This window comes from Anopheles maculipalpis, chromosome X (genome assembly GCF_943734695.1).
Source record: "Anopheles maculipalpis chromosome X, idAnoMacuDA_375_x, whole genome shotgun sequence".
In the NCBI taxonomy this organism is placed as follows: Eukaryota; Metazoa; Arthropoda; class Insecta; order Diptera; family Culicidae; genus Anopheles; species Anopheles maculipalpis.
The window spans coordinates 20,288,488-20,308,260 of NC_064870.1; the positions used below are offsets into that span (position 1 = coordinate 20,288,488).

Sequence of the window (19,773 nt, forward strand, 5' to 3'; positions counted from 1 at the left end):
ATAACGAGATATAAGAATCTCGCCTGCATCGAGGTAATCAGCCGAAGAAAACTCAATGTCCGCAGTGAGATTGTTTGCATCCTTTACCAATACTTCCTTGAAATACCGTAATATGTCCACAGCTGACAAACCCCAGGTAGCCTAAATACCCGAAAGTGAGGTTAATGTGCATCATTCATTGCCATCCGACGAAGCATGCGCATTAGCCAATCTATGGTTCCAACTTTATTCTCACTCTCACGGGTGAGTTTTATTTCTCACTATCGATGCTGTCAACCTCGCGGGCGCAAAACACGAAAATAAAAGACGACATTTATTGTATTTTTTTCCCCCGACATGTTTATTCATCCAATGCACTTTATCACTCTTTGCACTGCTGTGGTGTATTCCATCCCCTTATCGCCGGAAAGAGTTGATTCACAACCCGCTTTAGACTTGAAGCACAACACTTGTGGACAACAACTGCGAGATGTGCATCCTTCGTCGAATGCCGAAGAATGATGCACAATAACACCAAAATCGACCAAATTCATCGGTATGTGAGATGAACATTAGCTTTTCTCAGCATGGTGAAGGAAACCGAATGACAGAGTCAACGATATAATGAATATTGCTTTCCCTTTCATGCACATACAAATCTGACCAATGTTACTTCGAGACATGCACATTAACTTTCTCACGGTCACTTGGGTATTGCCAAAATTGCCTCAACTACTAATTTTTTTTAATACAAATTTGTCTTAATAAAGTCTTAGATGGCGAATTTTCAAAAATTTTGTCGATAAGGAAGCTTTCCACGTAATATTTCAATTTTGGAGCAATCGACTGAAAGAAATAAAGGTGGCTCGAAATTTTGCCCCTCCGTCCCCTTGTGTAGCAAATCGTAACGCTAGAACGTACTCCCTCCCCCTCCCATCGAGCGTTAAGTTGTAGCGACCTCGGGTTAGCGGTGATGAACTTGATAATTATAGAGCGTGCTTTAAGCAAAGCGGAAAATTATCATTATCATTCACCATTTGTAGTTTTCTTTTGGCTTAATTTTTGTTTCTTCTAGTATAAATGCTATATATATATATATATATATATATATATATATATATATATATATATATATATATATATATATATATATATATATATATATATATATATATATATATATATATATATATATATATATATATATATATATATATATATATATATATATATATATATATATACATATATATATATATATATATTTGTATATTGTATATGTATATTGTCTACTGTATATATTTGTATTTCTATATGTTTTGTATATTCATACAGATCTCGCAAAAATGTTCCTTTGGACTGTTCGGTATATCGTCATAATATTCCTTATGTGTATTATGTGTTCGGTCGAACTGAAAAGCTACAAGGCAAATAGTGGACGAAGTGGAAGTGGTATTAGTGTTGGAAATTCACAAAACAATGCAATAAACTCAAACAGTGGATCAGTTAGAAGTGCTAGTGTAAATTCCGCAGGCCTTGGTGGAAGTGGTACTAATACCAGAGTTGGTATTGCAAATAGTGGTGCATCTGGTGGTGCAAGTGGTGGTATATCAAGTCGATTGTCAGGGAATGGCCCTGGAATACGTAATTCTGCCGAACATCAACTCAATATTGGTCTACTGGTTCCTCATACAAATTTTGGGCGAAGGGAATATCTACGATCAATCAATTCTGCTGTTCAAGGACTGCAGAAAGGGCGTGGTTCAAAGCTCACTTTTCTCAAGGACCATGAATTTCAAACTTCCAACATTCACTTCGATATGATGTCGTTGACTCCTAGTCCAACAGGTAATTCCTTACTACCAACATTTAAGCGTTATTATATTCCACAGTTAGTATATTCCACAAGTGCAAGAGCAAACCAAGTATGTGAAGATTACTGTTGTTCCCAGTTTATAGCGTTTTTTTATGATTAGTAAAAGTTATGATTAGTGTTAAGTAACCCCCAGTACACGGAGCGTAAATTTGAGCGTAAGCTCATCATTTGATAAAAAATTCTGTCAACAAGTATACGCTTGACAAGCGAGCATGCCCGGCATAAGGCCAATAACAGGGAACCTAGTTAAATTTGTTAATTTTTACGACGGCTCATCGCCGTATTGTCAACACCATGTCTTCTTCTTCTTCTTCTTCTTGGCCTGCTAAAGCTTTAGCACGTCGCGTATGCATGGCCAGGTCGCCAATCCGTTTTCACGAAACTCGGTCCAGGGCTGCAGTCCTCCATCCACGTCTGCATCCGATATCCGACAGGTTTGACTCCACTTGATCCAACCAACGACCTCGATGTCCTCCCCTACGCCTCGTGCCGAGCGGGTCGCTGACGAGTACCTTCTGGGTGGGAGATGAGTCCAACATCCTCATCACGTGCCCCAGCCAACGTATCCTATTAGTTTTGACTACCGTCATGAAATCAGTCAACAAGGCCAAACAAATCATCTAGCTCGTGATTCATTCTCCTTCGCCACTTGCTCTGTTCACACACATCGCCAATATCGTCCTAGCCGTTCGTGAATGGCGAGTGCATTGGCGTCCTCTATCAGCTTAGTCCAGGACTCATACCCTAAGAGAACTACCGGACGTCTAAGGGTATGAGTCCTGGACTAAGCTGATAGAGGAGACTACGTACCGGAGTCTGACGTACGTGACGTGACTAGACGTACCGGAGTCTGCTGTACGCCTCGCACACCACCGCAGATGTTCATCCGATGATGTCGATGTCATCCTCGAAGCCAAGGAATTGGAGAGATCAGTCACCTATGTACTTTGTTCACAGTGTTTTGGTGTTGCTTCTGCTGTAAGATGCGCGCCCAAACTGGTGCACCATACCTCGTCACTAAAATGGCTACGATGGTGTGAAGCCGTCTTATTCTGCTGCCCGCTCCTCGAATGCTGGGCATGAAGGACGTCAGCGTATTGGATGTTTTCATCGCTTTCGTGCAGGTTTCCTCAAGGTACTTCTTGAAGTTCAAACCATCATCGATAGTAACTCCAAGGTACCTCAGGTGCTTTACAGATTTGATGTTGCTCGAGTCAACTCGTATCGTGGCCCTCGGCACCTCCTTATAGGTTATGAGAATAAACTCAGTCTTCGAGTGAACTATCTGGTGGTGAGTCTTCCGCATACATGCATCGATCCTGCTGACCGCGTCCGTAGCCACCACCTCAACCTCTTCTACCGACTCCCCGGTGACTTTCAGAGCGATGTCGTCAGCAAAGCCAATGAGTTCGACTCCGGGTGGGAATGTGAGGGTAAGCACTGCGTACATGACGTTCCATAAAGTGGGACCGAGAACTGATCTCTGAGGAACACCAGCGGTGATTTTGGCTTCAGCCCTTCTTCCGTATCGTACAGCAGAACTCGGTCGTCGAGGTAACTACTTATCAGCCTGTACAGGTATGGGGAAACCTTCATGCGACCCAGCCCCTTCGCAATTGCTCAAATGTGAATCATCAATTGTGATGACAGCACAATAAAAAGCTCCACCTCTTTTTCACTTGAATGCGACCTTGCCTTTTTCTAGCACGGCTAATATAGCGTCGACCGTTGACCTCCCTTTCCGAAAGCTGTACTGCCTCTCTGAATGGCCGTGCCGGCCTTCCGTGTAGACAGCGATGCGATCCAGGACTGGTATCTCCTGTGCCTTAGCCAGAGAGTCAACGAGTCCCAAGGGCCTAAGTGCTGACGGATCGCCTGCTGGTTTATCCAGCCTCGGTATCAACACCAATTTCTGCTTCTTCCAAATTGATGGAAATTTTCCTGACGAAAGAGGACACTGTAACACCGTTCGGTGTGGGTGTGTGTGTGATTTTTTTTTAAATAACGTTTTTCTATGCTTCGTTCAACGCATCGTGAGTTCTTCGTGAACGTTTACTTGTCCGTTCCTACTAACATACCGTTCCTCTAACATTTTCCATTTTCTATTTTTAACTCTACATGATGTTTTAAAATCGCGATTTGTACTATTTTTTACGTACACCTACGTACACCACGTGTAACCTTAGATTTCAAGCAAAAGTTTGAATGTTAGTAAAAAAAAGTAAACCAGCCGCATTTTGTAAACAATTATTTAAAAATGTCTTGATTTATTCTTGAAGCTGGATTTTTCTAATTATTTTCTCTCGTTTATTTTTTATTTTTTAGCTATTCTAAACACTTTATGCAAGGAGTTTCTGCACGCTAACGTTACAGCTATCCTTTACATGATGAATTACGAGTCGTACGGTCGGAGTACAGCTTCTGCACAATATTTCTTACAACTTGCTGGATATCTTGGAATTCCAGTGATATCATGGAATGCAGATAACTCTGGTCTGGAACGTCGTGCTTCACAATCAGCCCTACAATTGCAGCTTGCACCTAGTATAGAACATCAAGTAAATAGAGAAGTTGGAATGTGCTGTTTTCCGTTGTGTAAACAATTTTAATAAAAACTATTATTTTTTTATTATAGAGTGCTGCCATGCTGAGTATATTAGAACGTTATAAATGGCATCAGTTTTCAGTTGTAACGTCACAAATTGCTGGCCATGACGATTTCGTTCAGGCTGTTCGAGAGCAAGTTGCTGCTATGGTGAGTACAATTTTGTTTATATGATTATAAATGAGATGATAGACAATACGACGTGTTGTCCAACTTAATATTAAAATTAATTTAATAAATTATATTGTTACTGACCAAAGTGGGTGTAATTTACAGATGGGCTAGCTCTTTTCAGCCGGCCATTTTTAAATACCCATTTGACGTTTCGAGGTACGGTTTCCTTGAGTACATTTACACCAATACCAAAGCGAGTCTCTGCTCAGGTAGCCAAAATACCCGAAAGTGAGGTTAATGTGCATCATTCATTGCCATCCGACGAAGCATGCGCATTAGTCACTCTATGTTTCCAACTTTATTCTCACTCTCACGGGTGAGTTGTATTTCTCACTATCGATGCTGTCAACCTCGCGGGCGCAAAACACGAAAACAAAAGACGGCATTTATTGTTCTTTTTTTCCCAAACCCAAAAATCCACTAATGAAATAGATAGTTAGAGTTCAATCTCGCTCTTTAACTGTATGGTTAAGGTGCTCGAAAGGATGGTAAATCGTAGACTTACCGTCCTTCGACCAGGCGATCTTTTTGGGGCAGTTCGGGTTGCGAGGGCTATGGTTACCTGAGCAGTTGGCACAAATGCGCTAATCTTCCAGCTTAGCTAAGCATTCATTTGTGCGATGCTTGCCACCGCATTTAGCACAACGAGTGAGCATGGCGCAGTTATTCGATCCGAGCCCGAATGATAAACAAGCGTTCCCACCTTACGCTATTGTAGTTAAGGTATTTTATGGATTGTACCTCCTCGAGGTTCACAATTCCCTTTTTGATTACAGACATGAACAGTTTGGACGGTGTCTTTAACACGTTGACTGCCACATCACCCATTTCGTGGGTGATAGTAACACTTCCTAAGGGGCCGCATCACCCAATTTTTGGGTGATGATAGAAGCGCTCAACGTACCGTGTACAAAAGACACTAATACCATGCCGTGCTTGCGAAAGACCCCTATGAGCAAAATCGCCATGCTGCCTCGCTCTATCTTTATAACAATCACACCTGTCAAAGCGCGAAAGCATGACGAATTTGATCGTGGGGACGGTCCAAAACCAACCGATTCTGAGAATTTTTGTTGTTGATTAGCTTCAGAACGGCCTTGCCGTTTATCTAAATTCTTAGAAAATACGGTAGTCGCCAATTACTTGCACCTTGATAACCATTTTCAGTTTCGTTTTGATCTTGTCGAAGTCACACGTAACTCTATTTTGTCTGAACATGGTAATGTAAAAAAAACCGTAACATATTGTCCCCGTTGTCCGGACCAGCCACAAATGTGTGAGGATTGCTTCAAAATCCAACACCGCAAATAATATAATGAACTAAATTATGAATAAAAAAATTTAATTTTTCTCAAATACCAATAAAACTTGTTTTTTTCATCGTCCAACAAAACTTATAAGAAGGATAACGACAAAACGGCTAGCCTGTTCTCTCCTGAACACAATACATTTCTCTTCCTTAGAATCATATTGCTGGAAATTTCCGATGCGCTGAGCACCAACACATACGCGTGAGCCGTGCGCGGTTTGTGTGGCCTCACGAAGAATTTCACTCAAAATTGCTTGGCAGTCAACGTGTTAAAGCAGCGCTAGCATGTAGCTCACGCACTTGCAAGGTCTGAAAACCTTGCTCCTTCATCATGCTTTCTACAAGCATCGCATTGCCGAATCGAAGGCCCTTCAGAATAACCTGAAAATTTCTGGATACACGGGGTTAGTCAAAATCCCACTCAGTATCCCGAAGTCGAACCGAAGTCTACGCACACTATCATACATATCTTTCACCCCCTTGCATCGAGCACTGGTAGTATAAAGGCGAAGGCGTATCTGCTTACTCCTTTTAGCATTTAGGAGAATAATCCACACAAAACGGAATCGATAGCGAAATCGGGCGTGTTCGGGAGTCCATTTTAGACGAATATCATTTTTTTTCGTTTATTTATAGAGGCTTTGAGTCTTAAAGAATACATTCACTCGCTACTGAATAAATAAGTGGTTTAATCTAAAACTAAACTATTGCAGGTGCAACTTAAATATTATGGAACACTATTGCGATTATAGCATATGTAAATGGATATGTTAAAACTATTACTTGAATTTCTCTATATAAATGACTGATCCGTAAAAATCGAATAAGGCGGTTCTGATGAAGTTTGTCGGGTGATAGAATTTTTGTGTAATTGGTGTCTAGTTGGCAGGTGACTCAGTGTGTCGTGTATCTATGGCAATCGGTGAGGATGTGGCGGACGGTGATGTTAACACCACAGAAGCTGCAGAGTGGAGGACTGGTTTTTTTTCTAGGAGCTAGGAGTGTGTAAGGCGTGTATGAACTATACGAAGGCGGGAGAGGACTCGTTGGATGTGGCTGGATTCAGTATCTTCCCATGAAGAGGTGTTGTGCTTGATAGGACGGAGTTTGTTGCTGAGGTCTACGTTGTGCCAGGTGGCGTTCCAGTGTTGGGAGATGATAGTGTTGGTGAAGCGGATGGCATCACTGCGTGAAAGGGTTGTATGGTTCGTCAGGACGGAGCCGACCATTGTTGGCATGTTGGTCGGCTTTCTCGTTTCCGTTGATTCCAGAATGACCCTGAATCCAACAGAAAACGATTGTTGGGGATGCAGGTATGGAGTCTAGGAGCTGGATGTGGGGGTCTTTGGAGTTGCCGTCTTCCAGGGCAGCCAGAACACTGGCTCTGTCGCTGAAGATGACGTTCGGTCGGTCAGTCTGTAGTCCTTCGTCGGCGGCTAGTTGAATTGCTATCGCTTCGGCGGAAAATATGGAGGTGTGATTAGGAAGTTTGATGGCGCAGTTGTCCGTGGTGGAGTGGATCCCACAGCCGACTGAGTCCAGATGAACGGAGCCGTCTGTAAAGATATGATGAAAATGTTTGTATTTAGTCTGAATTAAGTGAGTAAAGGTACTATTGGCGATGTGGCTGTTTTTTCCGGTTCCCCGGAGAGAGTTTTTAAGTTCCCAGTCTAAGGCAGGTGTAAGGAAGATACCAGGGACAGATTCCCCGGCGGGTGGATTGGATGATCGATGGTAGTTGATGGTTGGTGAGTTTCTGTAGTTCTGCTTTTGCTCTGGTGATGAGTGCAGTTACGTCGAATCCTTTTTCAAGGATCCGAGCTGCAGCTTCCACTAGTCGGTTGGTGATGACGTGTTCCATAGGGAGGAGGCCGCTTTCGCAGAGGAGGCCCCTACCACACCGAAATGCATGCAGGTTATTGTTTATTGTTAGGGAGCTTACGGTCTTCTAATTCCTGTGTAAGTCTACGATTTGCCATCCTTTCGAGCACCTTAACCATACAGTTAAGGAGCGAAATCGGACGGTAACTATCTATTTCATAGTTCGCTTGCAGACCCCAAAGTGTCAACACGGATATTGTTATTGTTCTGAAAGCCTCGCGATGAGTGACGAAAATTATTCACGATACGACAAGAAAAACTTCCGTGTCGATTATTCGAACATTCCGGTAAAGCCTACCCAGAATGAAACCATTGATTTCATGGTGGATACTTTGAAGATTGGAGTGGAAAAAGTATCCTTGATGCAGCTGAACAGTGTGAAGGGCAAGGTTTATGTCACGATGCACACACTTGAGGAAGCGCAAGCTCTAGTGAGTGAACACGCTGGGAAGCACTTCCTGACGCACGAAGGGAAAAAGTTCCCTGTAACTATTGCCATGAAAGGCAACACGACGATCGTGAAAATCCGTGATTTGCCCCCTGGAGTACCAGACAGTGATGTGAAGGCAGCATTGTCTGTGTATGGAGAGGTATTGTCGATCACCAGAGAAGTATGGGCACCGTCAACACGATTTGCAGGGGTTTCTTCTGGAGTTCGAAACGTTCGAATGAAGATTACCAACCCGATAAAATCGTACATCACGCTGGGCGATGAAGTGACCAGCGTATCCTATCCGGGGCTGCGACAAACTTGCCGAAGCTGCCAAGAACCCGTACATCACGGGCTTAATTGTGTGCAAAGTCGGCAATGCCGCTTCAGGGAAACCCTGTCCCAAGATAAGGCACCGGCGCAAAAGGCATCATATGCGAATGCCTTACGCACAGCACCTACAACACCTGCTGTTGTTCAGGCACCGTCTACTGTCGTCAGCAACAAGAAGACGAAGAGTAAACCAAAATACTCTATTCTTGTGACGTCCGACGCGAAAGATGTGGATACAAAGCGTGTTGCAGCATCCACATCGAAAATCGGTCAAAGGATTATCGTGCCGATAAGCCGAGTGACGCCCGAAACAGACACACAGCAGAACACAAAAGAGAAAGTAGCATCGAAGGTAGAAGCTAATGCCGTGCTAACCGCTGCTATCGTTCCTGCAATCGTTCCTGCCTTTGCTCCTGCGGCGATTACCGGATGGCCATGTCAGCCCATCCCCCAACCAACAGAGAAGGAAGCTGTTTTCAAAGCTCCGCTCGATTTCCTCTCCCGCCCCAATTCCTCAAACTCCAACGATGAAGTGCTTGGTGTAAAACGCAAGCAAAATGCGGAGACAGAGAACGAGAGTGATGCCTCGTGTTCTTCCACACACAGCCAAGCGAGGGAGACAAGGCGTAAGCCTGGTCGCCCTCCAAAAAGGCCCACTTACACACCACAATAGATGTCTTGTCGTGTTGGATTCCAAATCGGTAAGTGATAATGTTAGTAGTAGGTACAATTTTGCTACTATTAACATTAATGCAATTTCTAACACGACAAAGCTTGAGGCCCTCAGAACTTTTATCAGGACGGTGGATCTGGATATCGTATTTTTGCAAGAAGTATGTATTCCGGATCTGACGATCCCCGGATTTAGTGTCATTACTAATGTTGACGTCGCGGGGAGGGGTACAGCGATCGCTCTGCGAGATCATTTAAAATTCTCTCACGTCGAACGCAGTTTAGATTCGCGTCTAATTTGCCTTCGGCTTGAGAACACTGCCACCTTGTGCAATGTTTACGCTCCTTCTGGGAGTCAGCGTAGAGGGGAGAGGGAGGTGTTTTTCGAGCGAACGATATCGTTCTACCTGCGAAATGCATGTCAACATGTCATTCTCGCAGCGACTTCAACAGCGTGTTGGAGTCAAAGGACGTGACGGGAGCGAGAAACTTTAGTCATTCTCTCCGAAACGTAGTAAATAACATGGGTATGTGTGACAGCTGGGAGGTTCTACGAGGGAACTTGGTTGAGTTTTACTATGTCACAAGTGGTACTGGATCACGCATCGATCGTTGTTATGTTTCTTCGTCACTGAAAACACAGTTGAGGACGACCAGCTTGCATGTCTTGTCCTTTTCGGATCACAAGGCTCTCACAGTCCGGCTCTGCCTGCCGACTCCACCCAGTGGCATGCGCAGTAAAGGTTATTGGCAACTCAGGCATCACATTTTGAACAGCCAAAATTTAGAAGAGTTCGGAGTAAAGTGGAATTTTTGGACCAGGCAACGTAGAAACTACGGCTCGTGGATTCAATGGTGGGTGGAGTTCGCGAAGCCTAAAATCAAATCATTTTTCCGTTGGAAAACGAATGAACGTTACCGAAGTTTCCGCATGCATCACGAACTTCTTTATAGAGGATTGAAGTCCTCATACGAGCGATATCTCACCGACTCTACTGAGCAGGTGAATAGTAATCGTATAAAAGGGAAGATGCTTTTCCTTCAGAAACGCTTCTCGGAGGACTTCACACGCATAAATGAGACACGCATATTTGGCGAAAGCATGTCAACCTTTCAGCTGGAGGAGGAAAGAAGGAGACGAACAGTGATCGATAAGGTGGAGCTTGCTGATGGATCGTTCTTGACTGATCCGGACACAATAAATGTTCATGTTGAGGGGTTCTTTAAATCATTGTACACAACAGACGATGCACACACAACAAATGCAGACCACACATTTACATGTACACGCGTCATTTCCTAGGAAAGTGAGACCAACAATGATTGCATGAAGGAGATTACCTCCGGTGAGATCCTTGATGCAATCAAACGTTCGGCTTCACTGAGGTTCCCTGGCCCGGATGGAATACCCACAGAGTTTTATCTTCGCGCATTTGACATTATAAGTCGCGAATTTGGGTTAATTCTGAATGAGGCGCTTGATGGAGAGATTCCTACAAGTTTCGTTGACGGGGTCATAGTGCTCGTAAGAAAGCGAGGAGGTGGGCTAACCATGTCTGCATTTCGACCTATATCCCTCCTTAATGCAGATTATAAGCTCCTGTCTAGAATTGTCAAACATCGTCTCGACTTAATTGTCGGGAAGTGGGAGATAATCTCGGCAGTGCAAAAATGTTGCAATAAACCACGCAACATTTTTCAAGCTGTTCTCTCTGTTAAGGAGCGGGTGGTTGATTTGCAGAGGAAACGCAAGTGTGGTAAGCTTATCTCATTCGATCTTTCGCATGCATTTGATCGCGTCGATAGAAATTTTCTCTTCAACAACATGCTTTCGTTGGGGTTCAATCCTAAGTTAGTGGGACTTCTGCGGAAGATTGGTGAGTCAACGTCCTGCATCCTTATCAATGGAACCCTCTCCTCTCCCTTGCCCATACGACGCTCTGTACGTCAAGGTGATCCGCTTTCCATGCACCTATTTATCCTATACATACAACCCCTCATCACGAGATTAGAAGGTATATGTTGCGGTCAAGACGACTTGGTTAATGCATATGCTGACGATATCTCCGTGGTGACTACCTCTCCCGAAAAAATCGAGCGGATCAGAGCGGCCATTGACGCTTTCGGTTTATGTTCCGGTGCCACACTCAACGTCAGAAATACCGAAGCACTCGATGTTGGACATGTCACGGTTAACAACACCATCACTATTCCTTGGCTGACGACTGTGGAAAGGTTGCGAATTCTCGGCATCCTCTTCACCAACAACGTTCGTGAAGCGGTGGGACACAACTGGGAAATCGTGATCAACCAATTCCGGCGTTTGGTCTGGCTTTACCGTATGAGAGACTTGAACCTTATGCAGAAGATGCCCTATTAAATGGGTTTCTTCTGCCTAAGCTATGGTACGTGGCATCTGTATGTGGCACCAGAGCCATTGACATAGCAAAGGTCTCACTGACGATTGGGTCATTCCTTTGGCAAGGATCTGGAGGCATTCGTGTACCTCTCTTACATTTAGCCTTACCCCGCAACCGTGGAGGGCTAAAACTGCATATTCCGGCCATCAACACCCAGGCGCTGCTGACCAGCAGGTATGTCGCAGAACAGGACTATCTGCGAGTCGGTGGCAAGCAAATTTTGTACGCGGAAAACCCGCCGAACATCAACCCTGTTCCAACAACTTGCCCGTGCCTCAGAAAGGTTGTCATGCAGCTAGCATAACAGGTTGGCTGATAAGTCCCCGGTCTGACACATAGATGGCGCCGCTAGTATTAAATGCATATTATTTTTATATAGCACCAACCTTCAAATGATTCGTGTCAAAATTTGACGTCTGTATGTCAATTAGTTTGTGAGACAGAGCGTCTATTGTCAAGCAACTTTTGTTATTGTGAAAAAAATGGAAAAAAGGAATTTCGTGTTTTGATAAAATACTGTTTTCTGAAGGGAAAAAATACAGTGGAAGCAAAAACTTGGCTTGATAATGAGTTTCCGGACTCTGCCCCAGGGAAATCAACAATAATTAATTGGTATGCAAAATTCAAGCGTGGTGAAATGAGCACGGAGGACGGTGAACGCAGTGGACGCCCGAAAGAGTTGGTTACCGACGAAAACATAAAAAAAAATCCACAAAATGATTTTGAATGACCGTAAAATGAAGTTGATCGAGATAGCAGAGATATCAGAAAGATATCAAAGGAACGTGTTGGTCATATCATTCATCAATATTTGGATATGCGGAAGCTCTGTGCAAAATGGGTGCCGCGCGAGCTCACATTTGACCAAAAACACCAACGTGTTGATGATTCTGAGCGGTGTTTGCAGCTGTTAACTCATAATACACTCGAGTTTTTGCGTCGATATGTGACAATGGATGAAACATGGCTCCATCACTACACTCCTTAGTCCAATCGACAGGCGGCTCAGTGGACAGCGACCGGTGAACCGGCTCCGAAGCGTGGAAAGACTCAAAAGTCCGCTGGCAAAGTAATGGCCTCTGTTTTTTGGGATGCGCATGGAATAATTTTTATCGATTATCTTGAGAAGGGAAAAAACAACAAAAGTGACTATTATATGGCGTTATTGGAGCGTTTGAAGGTCGAAATCGCGGCAAAACGGCCCCATATGAAGAAGAAAAAAGTGTTGTTCCACCAAGACAACGCACCGTGCCACAATTCATTGAGAACGATGGCAAAAATTCATGAATTGGGCTTCGAATTGCTTCCCCACCCACCGTATACTCCAGATCTGGCCCCCAGCGACTTTTTCTTGTTCTCAGACCTCAAAAGGATGCTCGCAGGGAAAAAATTTGGCTGCAATGAAGAGGTGGTCGCCGAAACTGAGGCCTATATTGAGGCAACACCGAAGGAGTACTACCAAAATGGTATAAAAAAATTGGAAGGTCGTTATAATCGTTGTATCGCTCTTGAAGGGAACTATGTTGAATAATAAAAACGAATTTTAACAAAAAAATGTGTTTTTCTTTGTTAGACCAGGGACTTACCAGCCAACCTGTTGTGGTGGGAAGAAGAATAATTGTGTTCTCAGTCGCCATGTGGTGGGAAGAAGAGATTCACTGTCGCCATGTGGTGGAGAAGAATAAACTCGGACTTATAATCGCGACGAGAACAGAACAACATGATTGCTAACTGTGCGGACCAATATCTTTCTTTCATCTGACTGTCCAGGCAGTCTGAAGATTCTAGATGAGAATCTTCCTTACAGGAAAGTTGGAGACATCGAGGCCTTACCTTTGGTAGGGGGACTCTCGATGCTCATCGGCGGAGCAAGTCGGCCAGGCGACTTTGGATGTTCAGAAGAATATCCTTTACTGGCATGTTGGAGGTTTGAGGCCTTACCTTGGGTAGGGGGACACTCAAACCTCTAGAAAGAATTGAACGCAAGGTTTAGCTTGTTGTACCTTCTCTCAGCCTGTATGTCTGTGTGTGTCGAAGGCTTCCAAGACCGCTTTATTTATACCCAATCTTACAATAGTTTTTGGTCGTTTTTGTAACCAATATTGTTTCTTAGTGGTTGTTCTTATTGCTATTGCATTTAGTACAAAAATATTTACGTAAGCATGAAATGTGTCACGGTGCGATTGATTGCTGCACTTGCAAGAAATGTGTCGGATATCATTTGTCGTTGGATCTATATGCTTGCTATGCATGAAGTTACTTGTTTGTGTTTTGTTGTTTTGTGTTGCTGACCACTGTCTAGACTCGCTGGTTGTTTTGAACTGATATCATATTGCATTGCGTCGCTCGCTAGCCGGGTGCGCTGGTAAGTGTTTGAATGTTCATGTTAAGGCGTGCGCGTGATCAAAATAGCTGAATGTACATTTCTTACGTTCTTGGCTAATGCAGGTTATTTGTTAAATTGGTGATTTTCTGCTCACCGTATAATGCTACGTAAGGCTTGTTGTATGCGAAATAATGTATACTCTAGTGAGATGTTTAGCAGATATGCTACACTGTTACATTCCAACCACAACAAATAAGATCACCGCCCTAGCGATTCGTCGGATGTTAGTTGAGAGGCTTCCCGACACAAAGGTCGAGCAGGAATCTGGCGTAAACTGTAAACGTAAACTGGCGACTAGTGTGGGGCAACATCGGTTCGCAACGGCTGTCTTCCAAACAGAGATCAGTCTTTTACTTGCTGGCACACAATAAAATAACTCACGGAGAGCTATTTTCCAGGATGAATCGCTTGCGCAGAGTGCTCCCAGGTGGATACAATTGAACACAAATTTGCTTTGTGTTCCAGAGTGTCGACAGCCTGGAGTATTCTGATGCAAGCTATCCAAAACGTTGAGCCCTCCCTTACTCCCACATTCCAATCCCTCCGCTTACCTGTTCTAACAAATGTTAGTAAAAGTAAGCGGATCCCAATCCTACGTTTGCTTGCTAACTACATCATCCACATTGTTGGAAACAACAATGCTGTGATTGATGTAGAAGTCCTTAAATGTTCATTGTAACCCTTGTAGTTGTTTTTCATATCCAGTTTTTGTTTTCTTAAAATTGTAAACTAGAATTTAAGGTTTTTTATGTTTTTTCTAATAAATGTTTTATAAAAAAATCTTCTAATTCCTGTGTAAGTCTACGACTTACCATCCTTTGGAGCACCTTAACCATACAGTTAAGGAGCGAAATCGGACGGTAACTATCTATTTCATTAGTGGGTTTTTTGGGTTTGGGAATTGGTAATGTTATGCTAGATTTCCAATCTGCCGGAATATTCCCAGTGGACCAGATTGTAAATATTGAGGAGTGTTAATTTGACATGTGGAGGAAGATTTTGAAGCAAAGGATAACCTATATTGTCAGGTCCTGAAGATTTGCCCTGACATTTTCTAAGTGCCCAGTTCAGTTCAACTATGGGAAATTTTTCTATGGTCTATTGTATATATGGTTAGTTGCATCTACTTGGGATGTACGAATTGGGATGTTTTCTGAGTCTGATTTGAGTTTGTGCCTGCGGAACTATAGAGAAAAGTTGTCTGTAGCTGAAACATTTGCAAAGTGTTTTGCAAATGTTTCAGCTACTTCAATTTGTAGAATGGTAGTAGAGAGATCGGAGGGTTTATTAAGAATGATAGATGCATGAGAGCGTTTGTTACGGACCGAGAGCACACTCACCCGCCGCCAAAGCTCCTTACAGGTCAAGAGAGGGTTGACATCAGTTACAAACTGATTCGAACTACTCTCTTTCGCTGCGCGGATAGCTTCTTTGGCGAGGCGATTGGCCTCTCGGTACCGATCCGCTAGGATGAGGGTTATAAAATTATCAGGGATTAGATTAGCCCGGCGGAATCGGCGTAGGGCAGCGCGACGGGCTTTAATGGCCCATGCAACTGTCTCATGCCACCAGGGAACATTTCTACTGCAGGATGTGTTATCTTTGGTACGGGGAATACTAAGTGAAGCTGCTATTTCTCTGATTTCTTCAAAGCGGGAGATGGGTGGGATTTCGTCAAGGGGGAGGTTGAAACGTATTTCGCTTGGATATTTTTCCCAATCAGCCTCCTCATACTTCCAGCGAGGTCGTACAAGGGATGGTTGAGAGCAAAAATTACTGTGGATGAAAAGTGGGAGATGGTCGCTGTTGTGAGTGTCTTTGTCTACGTCAACGCGGAAATGTGGTGTCATGGAAGATGACACTGCACAGAAATCAAGGATGGTTCCTTTGCCTGTAGAAGGACCGAGGAGGGGGAACCCTTATTCTCGCGGGTTCGCCTGCGGATGGTAGAGGAGGAGGAGGTGGTGGAGGCCGAGTCTTCAAAGTCGGTCAGAGTAGAGTCAGTTCCTATTTCGGTTGTGTTTTTTTGATTACCGAAAATCAATCCAAAAACCCATTCCAAAAACAAAATTCCTATAGTGTTTATTTTTTTTGCCTGTTTTATGTATCAAATGTTTACTACTTCGTTTATTTGATAAATGATTTTTTAATCCGAAAAATGATTTAAGTGTAAGCAAGGAACTGTATGCAAATTGGACTCACCTAAACAATTAACAAATCAACATAAAAATATTTTAACTGGGTCTTTTTGCGTTCATCTATTTTCTTTGGTCAAAATGACAAAGTAAAAATAGTGGTGCGTTTTTAAAGTACACTCTCGAGAACTATTGTTAACAAACCAGGTTATAAAATTTCCTGCTAACAATAGCAACCGCAACCTAGTAAAGTCTGTAAGCCCAACTTAGTTAGAATTCCTTGGGTGCAAACAGTTTATACAATCTGCATTATGCATTTACGTAAATTACAACATTAAATTACGACAACGTGTCAATGAAATGAAGTATTGCTCCGATGTGAATAAGAGTTGTTTAATAAGTCATAGACAAAGTACCTGTTTGCTTTGTACCTGAACCTGTCAGTTAAGACTACGATCTTGAATTAGCAAAGGTCAATGAAACCGGAGGACGCCAATGCACCCTATGCAGGCCGAGAAGAAGAATTTTCAATAGTTCTAAAAGCACAGTAATTCGACCAGCCGTTTAGATGCTCTTTAATAAAAACAACAACAACAATTACTAACCAAAGGGTATTAAACAGCTAGTGATAAGCCCAGGATCAATCAAAACCAGATAATAATCCTTGTCCTTGTAGAGGGAATATTAAGGTCGTTAATTTCCTGTGGACCACAGCCTTGCAACCACACCCTTATGGTATACTTTTCCTCCAAGCAACCGTCGATGCTATCAACGCCAAAATATCGCAACGCTTACCAAATGTTACAAATGTTATGAGTTACCTAAACAGTTTGTTTTGCATTGATATCGTATTATATTTCTCTTTTATTTACTTTCTTTTTCTCTTTCAATAGGACCATTTCAAATTTACGATACTTAATTCCATAATCGTAACTCGTCCAAGTGATCTCCTAGAGTTGGTCAACAGCGAGGCTCGGGTCATGTTACTTTACTGCACGAAAAGTGAGGCAATAGAAATTCTACACGCTGCAGAAGAACTACAAATAACAGGTGAAAATTATGTGTGGGTAGTCACTCAAAGTGTAATCGAAAATACCCAAACACATCCTCAGTTTCCAGTGGGTATGCTGGGCGTTCATTTCGACACATCGTCTGGGGCCCTGGTTAATGAAATAGCGACTGCTATTCGTGTATACGCGTACGGTGTGGAATATTACTTAAATGATGTCAAAAATACGGGACGCCGGCTGGATACTCATCAGCTTTCTTGTGAAGATCAAGGTCGAGGTCGGTGGGATAGCGGTGAAGTATTTTTCAAGTATCTACGAAACGTCTCGCTAGAAAGTGAATCAAATAAACCTAATATCGAGTTTACTGCCGACGGCGATTTAAAGTCTGCAGAGCTGAAAATCATGAATTTACGACCAAGTGTTAACAGTAAAGGACTAGTGTGGGAAGAAATCGGTGTTTGGAAATCATGGCAACAACAAAAACTGGATATTCGTGATATCGCATGGCCAGGAAACTCCCATACACCACCACAAGGTGTTCCTGAAAAATTTCACCTTAAAATAACTTTTTTAGAAGAGGCCCCGTACATCAATCTTTCTCCAGCCGATCCGATCAGTGGTAAATGCCTGATGGACCGAGGAGTCCTATGTAGAGTTGCTGCAGACCATGAGATGACCGACATCGACATGGGCCAGGCACATAAGAATGGATCTTTCTACCAGTGTTGTAGTGGATTTTGTATAGATCTGTTAGAGAAATTTGCAGAAGAACTAGGATTTACCTACGAACTAGTACGCGTTGAAGATGGCAAATGGGGTACACTAGAAAATGGCAAATGGAACGGTTTGATACATGAGCTAGTCAATCGAAAAACAGATATGGTGCTAACTTCATTAATGATAAATGCTGAACGTGAAGCAGTTGTGGACTTCAGTGAACCTTTTATGGAAACAGGAATTGCTATTGTTGTGGCTAAAAGAACTGGTATAATATCTCCAACGGCTTTTCTAGAGCCTTTTGATACAGCTTCATGGATGCTGGTGGGAATTTTTGCCATACAGGCTGCTACTTTCATGATATTCCTATTCGAGTGGTTGTCACCCAGCGGGTACGATATGAAAACAGTTTTACAAAACGGTCAATCGACTCCTTACCGGTTTTCTTTGTTTCGTACTTATTGGTTAGTGTGGGCTGTCCTTTTTCAGGCTGCAGTTCATGTTGATTCGCCTCGCGGTTTCACTTCACGCTTCATGACAAATGTATGGGCTATGTTTGCAGTTGTGTTTCTCGCTATATATACCGCAAATTTAGCTGCTTTCATGATTACTCGAGAAGAATTTCATGAATTTACGGGGTTGGATGACTCCCGCCTGTCACATCCTTTTTCTCATAAACCAACAATAAAGTTTGGTACAATTCCGTGGAGTCACACTGACTCGACAATATCAAAATATTTCAAAGAAATGCATTACTACATGAAACAATACAATCGATCAAGTGTAGCTGATGGTGTTACGGCTGTGCTCAGCGGTCATCTTGATGCATTTATTTATGATGGAACAGTTCTGGATTATCTGGTACAGCAAGACGAGGATTGTAGATTGCTCACTGTTGGTCAATGGTATGCTATGACCGGCTACGGTTTGGCATTTAGTCGAAACTCTAAATATGTCGGTATGTTTAACAAAAGACTTTTAGAGTTTCGCGCAAATGGCGATCTCGAACGACTGCGCCGCTTTTGGATGACTGGCACTTGTCGCCCAGGGAAACAAGAACATAAGTCGTCTGATCCACTTGCACTCGAGCAGTTTCTGTCTGCATTTTTATTACTGATGGCTGGTATTTTGCTTGCTGCATTACTGCTTCTGCTAGAACATCTTTATTTTAAGTATTTTCGAAAACGATTAGCTAAAAAAGATCGTGGCGGTTGTTGTGCTTTAATTTCGCTTAGCATGGGTAAATCGCTTACGTTTCGTGGAGCGGTTTATGAGGCAACGGAAATACTGCGTCGTCATAGATGTAATGACCCAATCTGCGATACACATCTTTGGAAAGTAAAACATGAGCTTGACATGAGCCGTTTACGTAATCAACATCTTGAGAAAACGATGCATGCGCATGGTATTAAACCTCCTCAACTTAAAATGGGATCGACGAATGATATAATTGGCATAACAGGATCGGCAAGCACACGAGGTCAAATTGTTGATGTGTGCCAACAATCTCATTTTTTTGGTAACTTAAGCTTAGGAGAAAGTGCACAAGATCTTTATCGTTGGTCTTACAAAACAGAGATAGCCGAAATGGAAACGGTTTTGTAAACATGGATTTTATAACTATTGTAAAACTAACCTGATAGTTTTTGTGACATGTTTAAAGTTGTTGATGTTTTCATGACGCGATGTACAAATATATTTAATAATAATCTAGGAGTTGACAATACGGCGTATAGCCGTCGTACTAAAATAAATAGTAATCTAAGAGTCAAAGATTTCAATAGACAAGTCTCAGTTAAGCTTCAAATCTAAAACTTATTTGAAACCAGCAAAACGAAAGTTATTT

At 42.8% G+C, this 19,773-nt stretch overlaps 2 protein-coding genes across 2 annotated transcripts in view; one reads left to right on the plus strand and one right to left on the minus strand.

Annotated features, from left to right (window-relative positions):
• LOC126559692 (surfeit locus protein 4 homolog) overlaps positions 1 to 19,773 on the minus strand; it is a 464,744-nt gene that overhangs the window by 206,029 nt on the left and 238,942 nt on the right. The gene's annotated exons all lie outside the window — the stretch shown is intronic.
• Positions 1,529 to 19,532, plus strand: LOC126568108 (glutamate receptor ionotropic, NMDA 2B). The gene is made up of 4 exons (XM_050224529.1): positions 1,529 to 1,827; positions 4,181 to 4,413; positions 4,491 to 4,610; positions 17,094 to 19,532. The coding sequence occupies exons 1-4, from the start codon at positions 1,800 to 1,802 to the stop codon at positions 19,530 to 19,532; spliced, it is 2,820 nt and encodes a 939-aa protein (XP_050080486.1). The 5' UTR covers positions 1,529 to 1,799.

What these genes read in the sequence shown, in the direction of transcription:
- LOC126568108 (XM_050224529.1), top strand. Translation starts at nt 1,800, where the DNA reads ATGATGTCGTTGACTCCTAGTCCAACAG. An exon ending in GTTGACTCCTAGTCCAACAG is followed by an intron (nt 1,828 to 4,180) that starts GTAATTCCTTAC and finishes TTTATTTTTTAG; the next exon opens with CTATTCTAAACACTTTATGC. An exon ending in CACCTAGTATAGAACATCAA is followed by an intron (nt 4,414 to 4,490) that starts GTAAATAGAGAA and finishes TTTTTATTATAG; the next exon opens with AGTGCTGCCATGCTGAGTAT.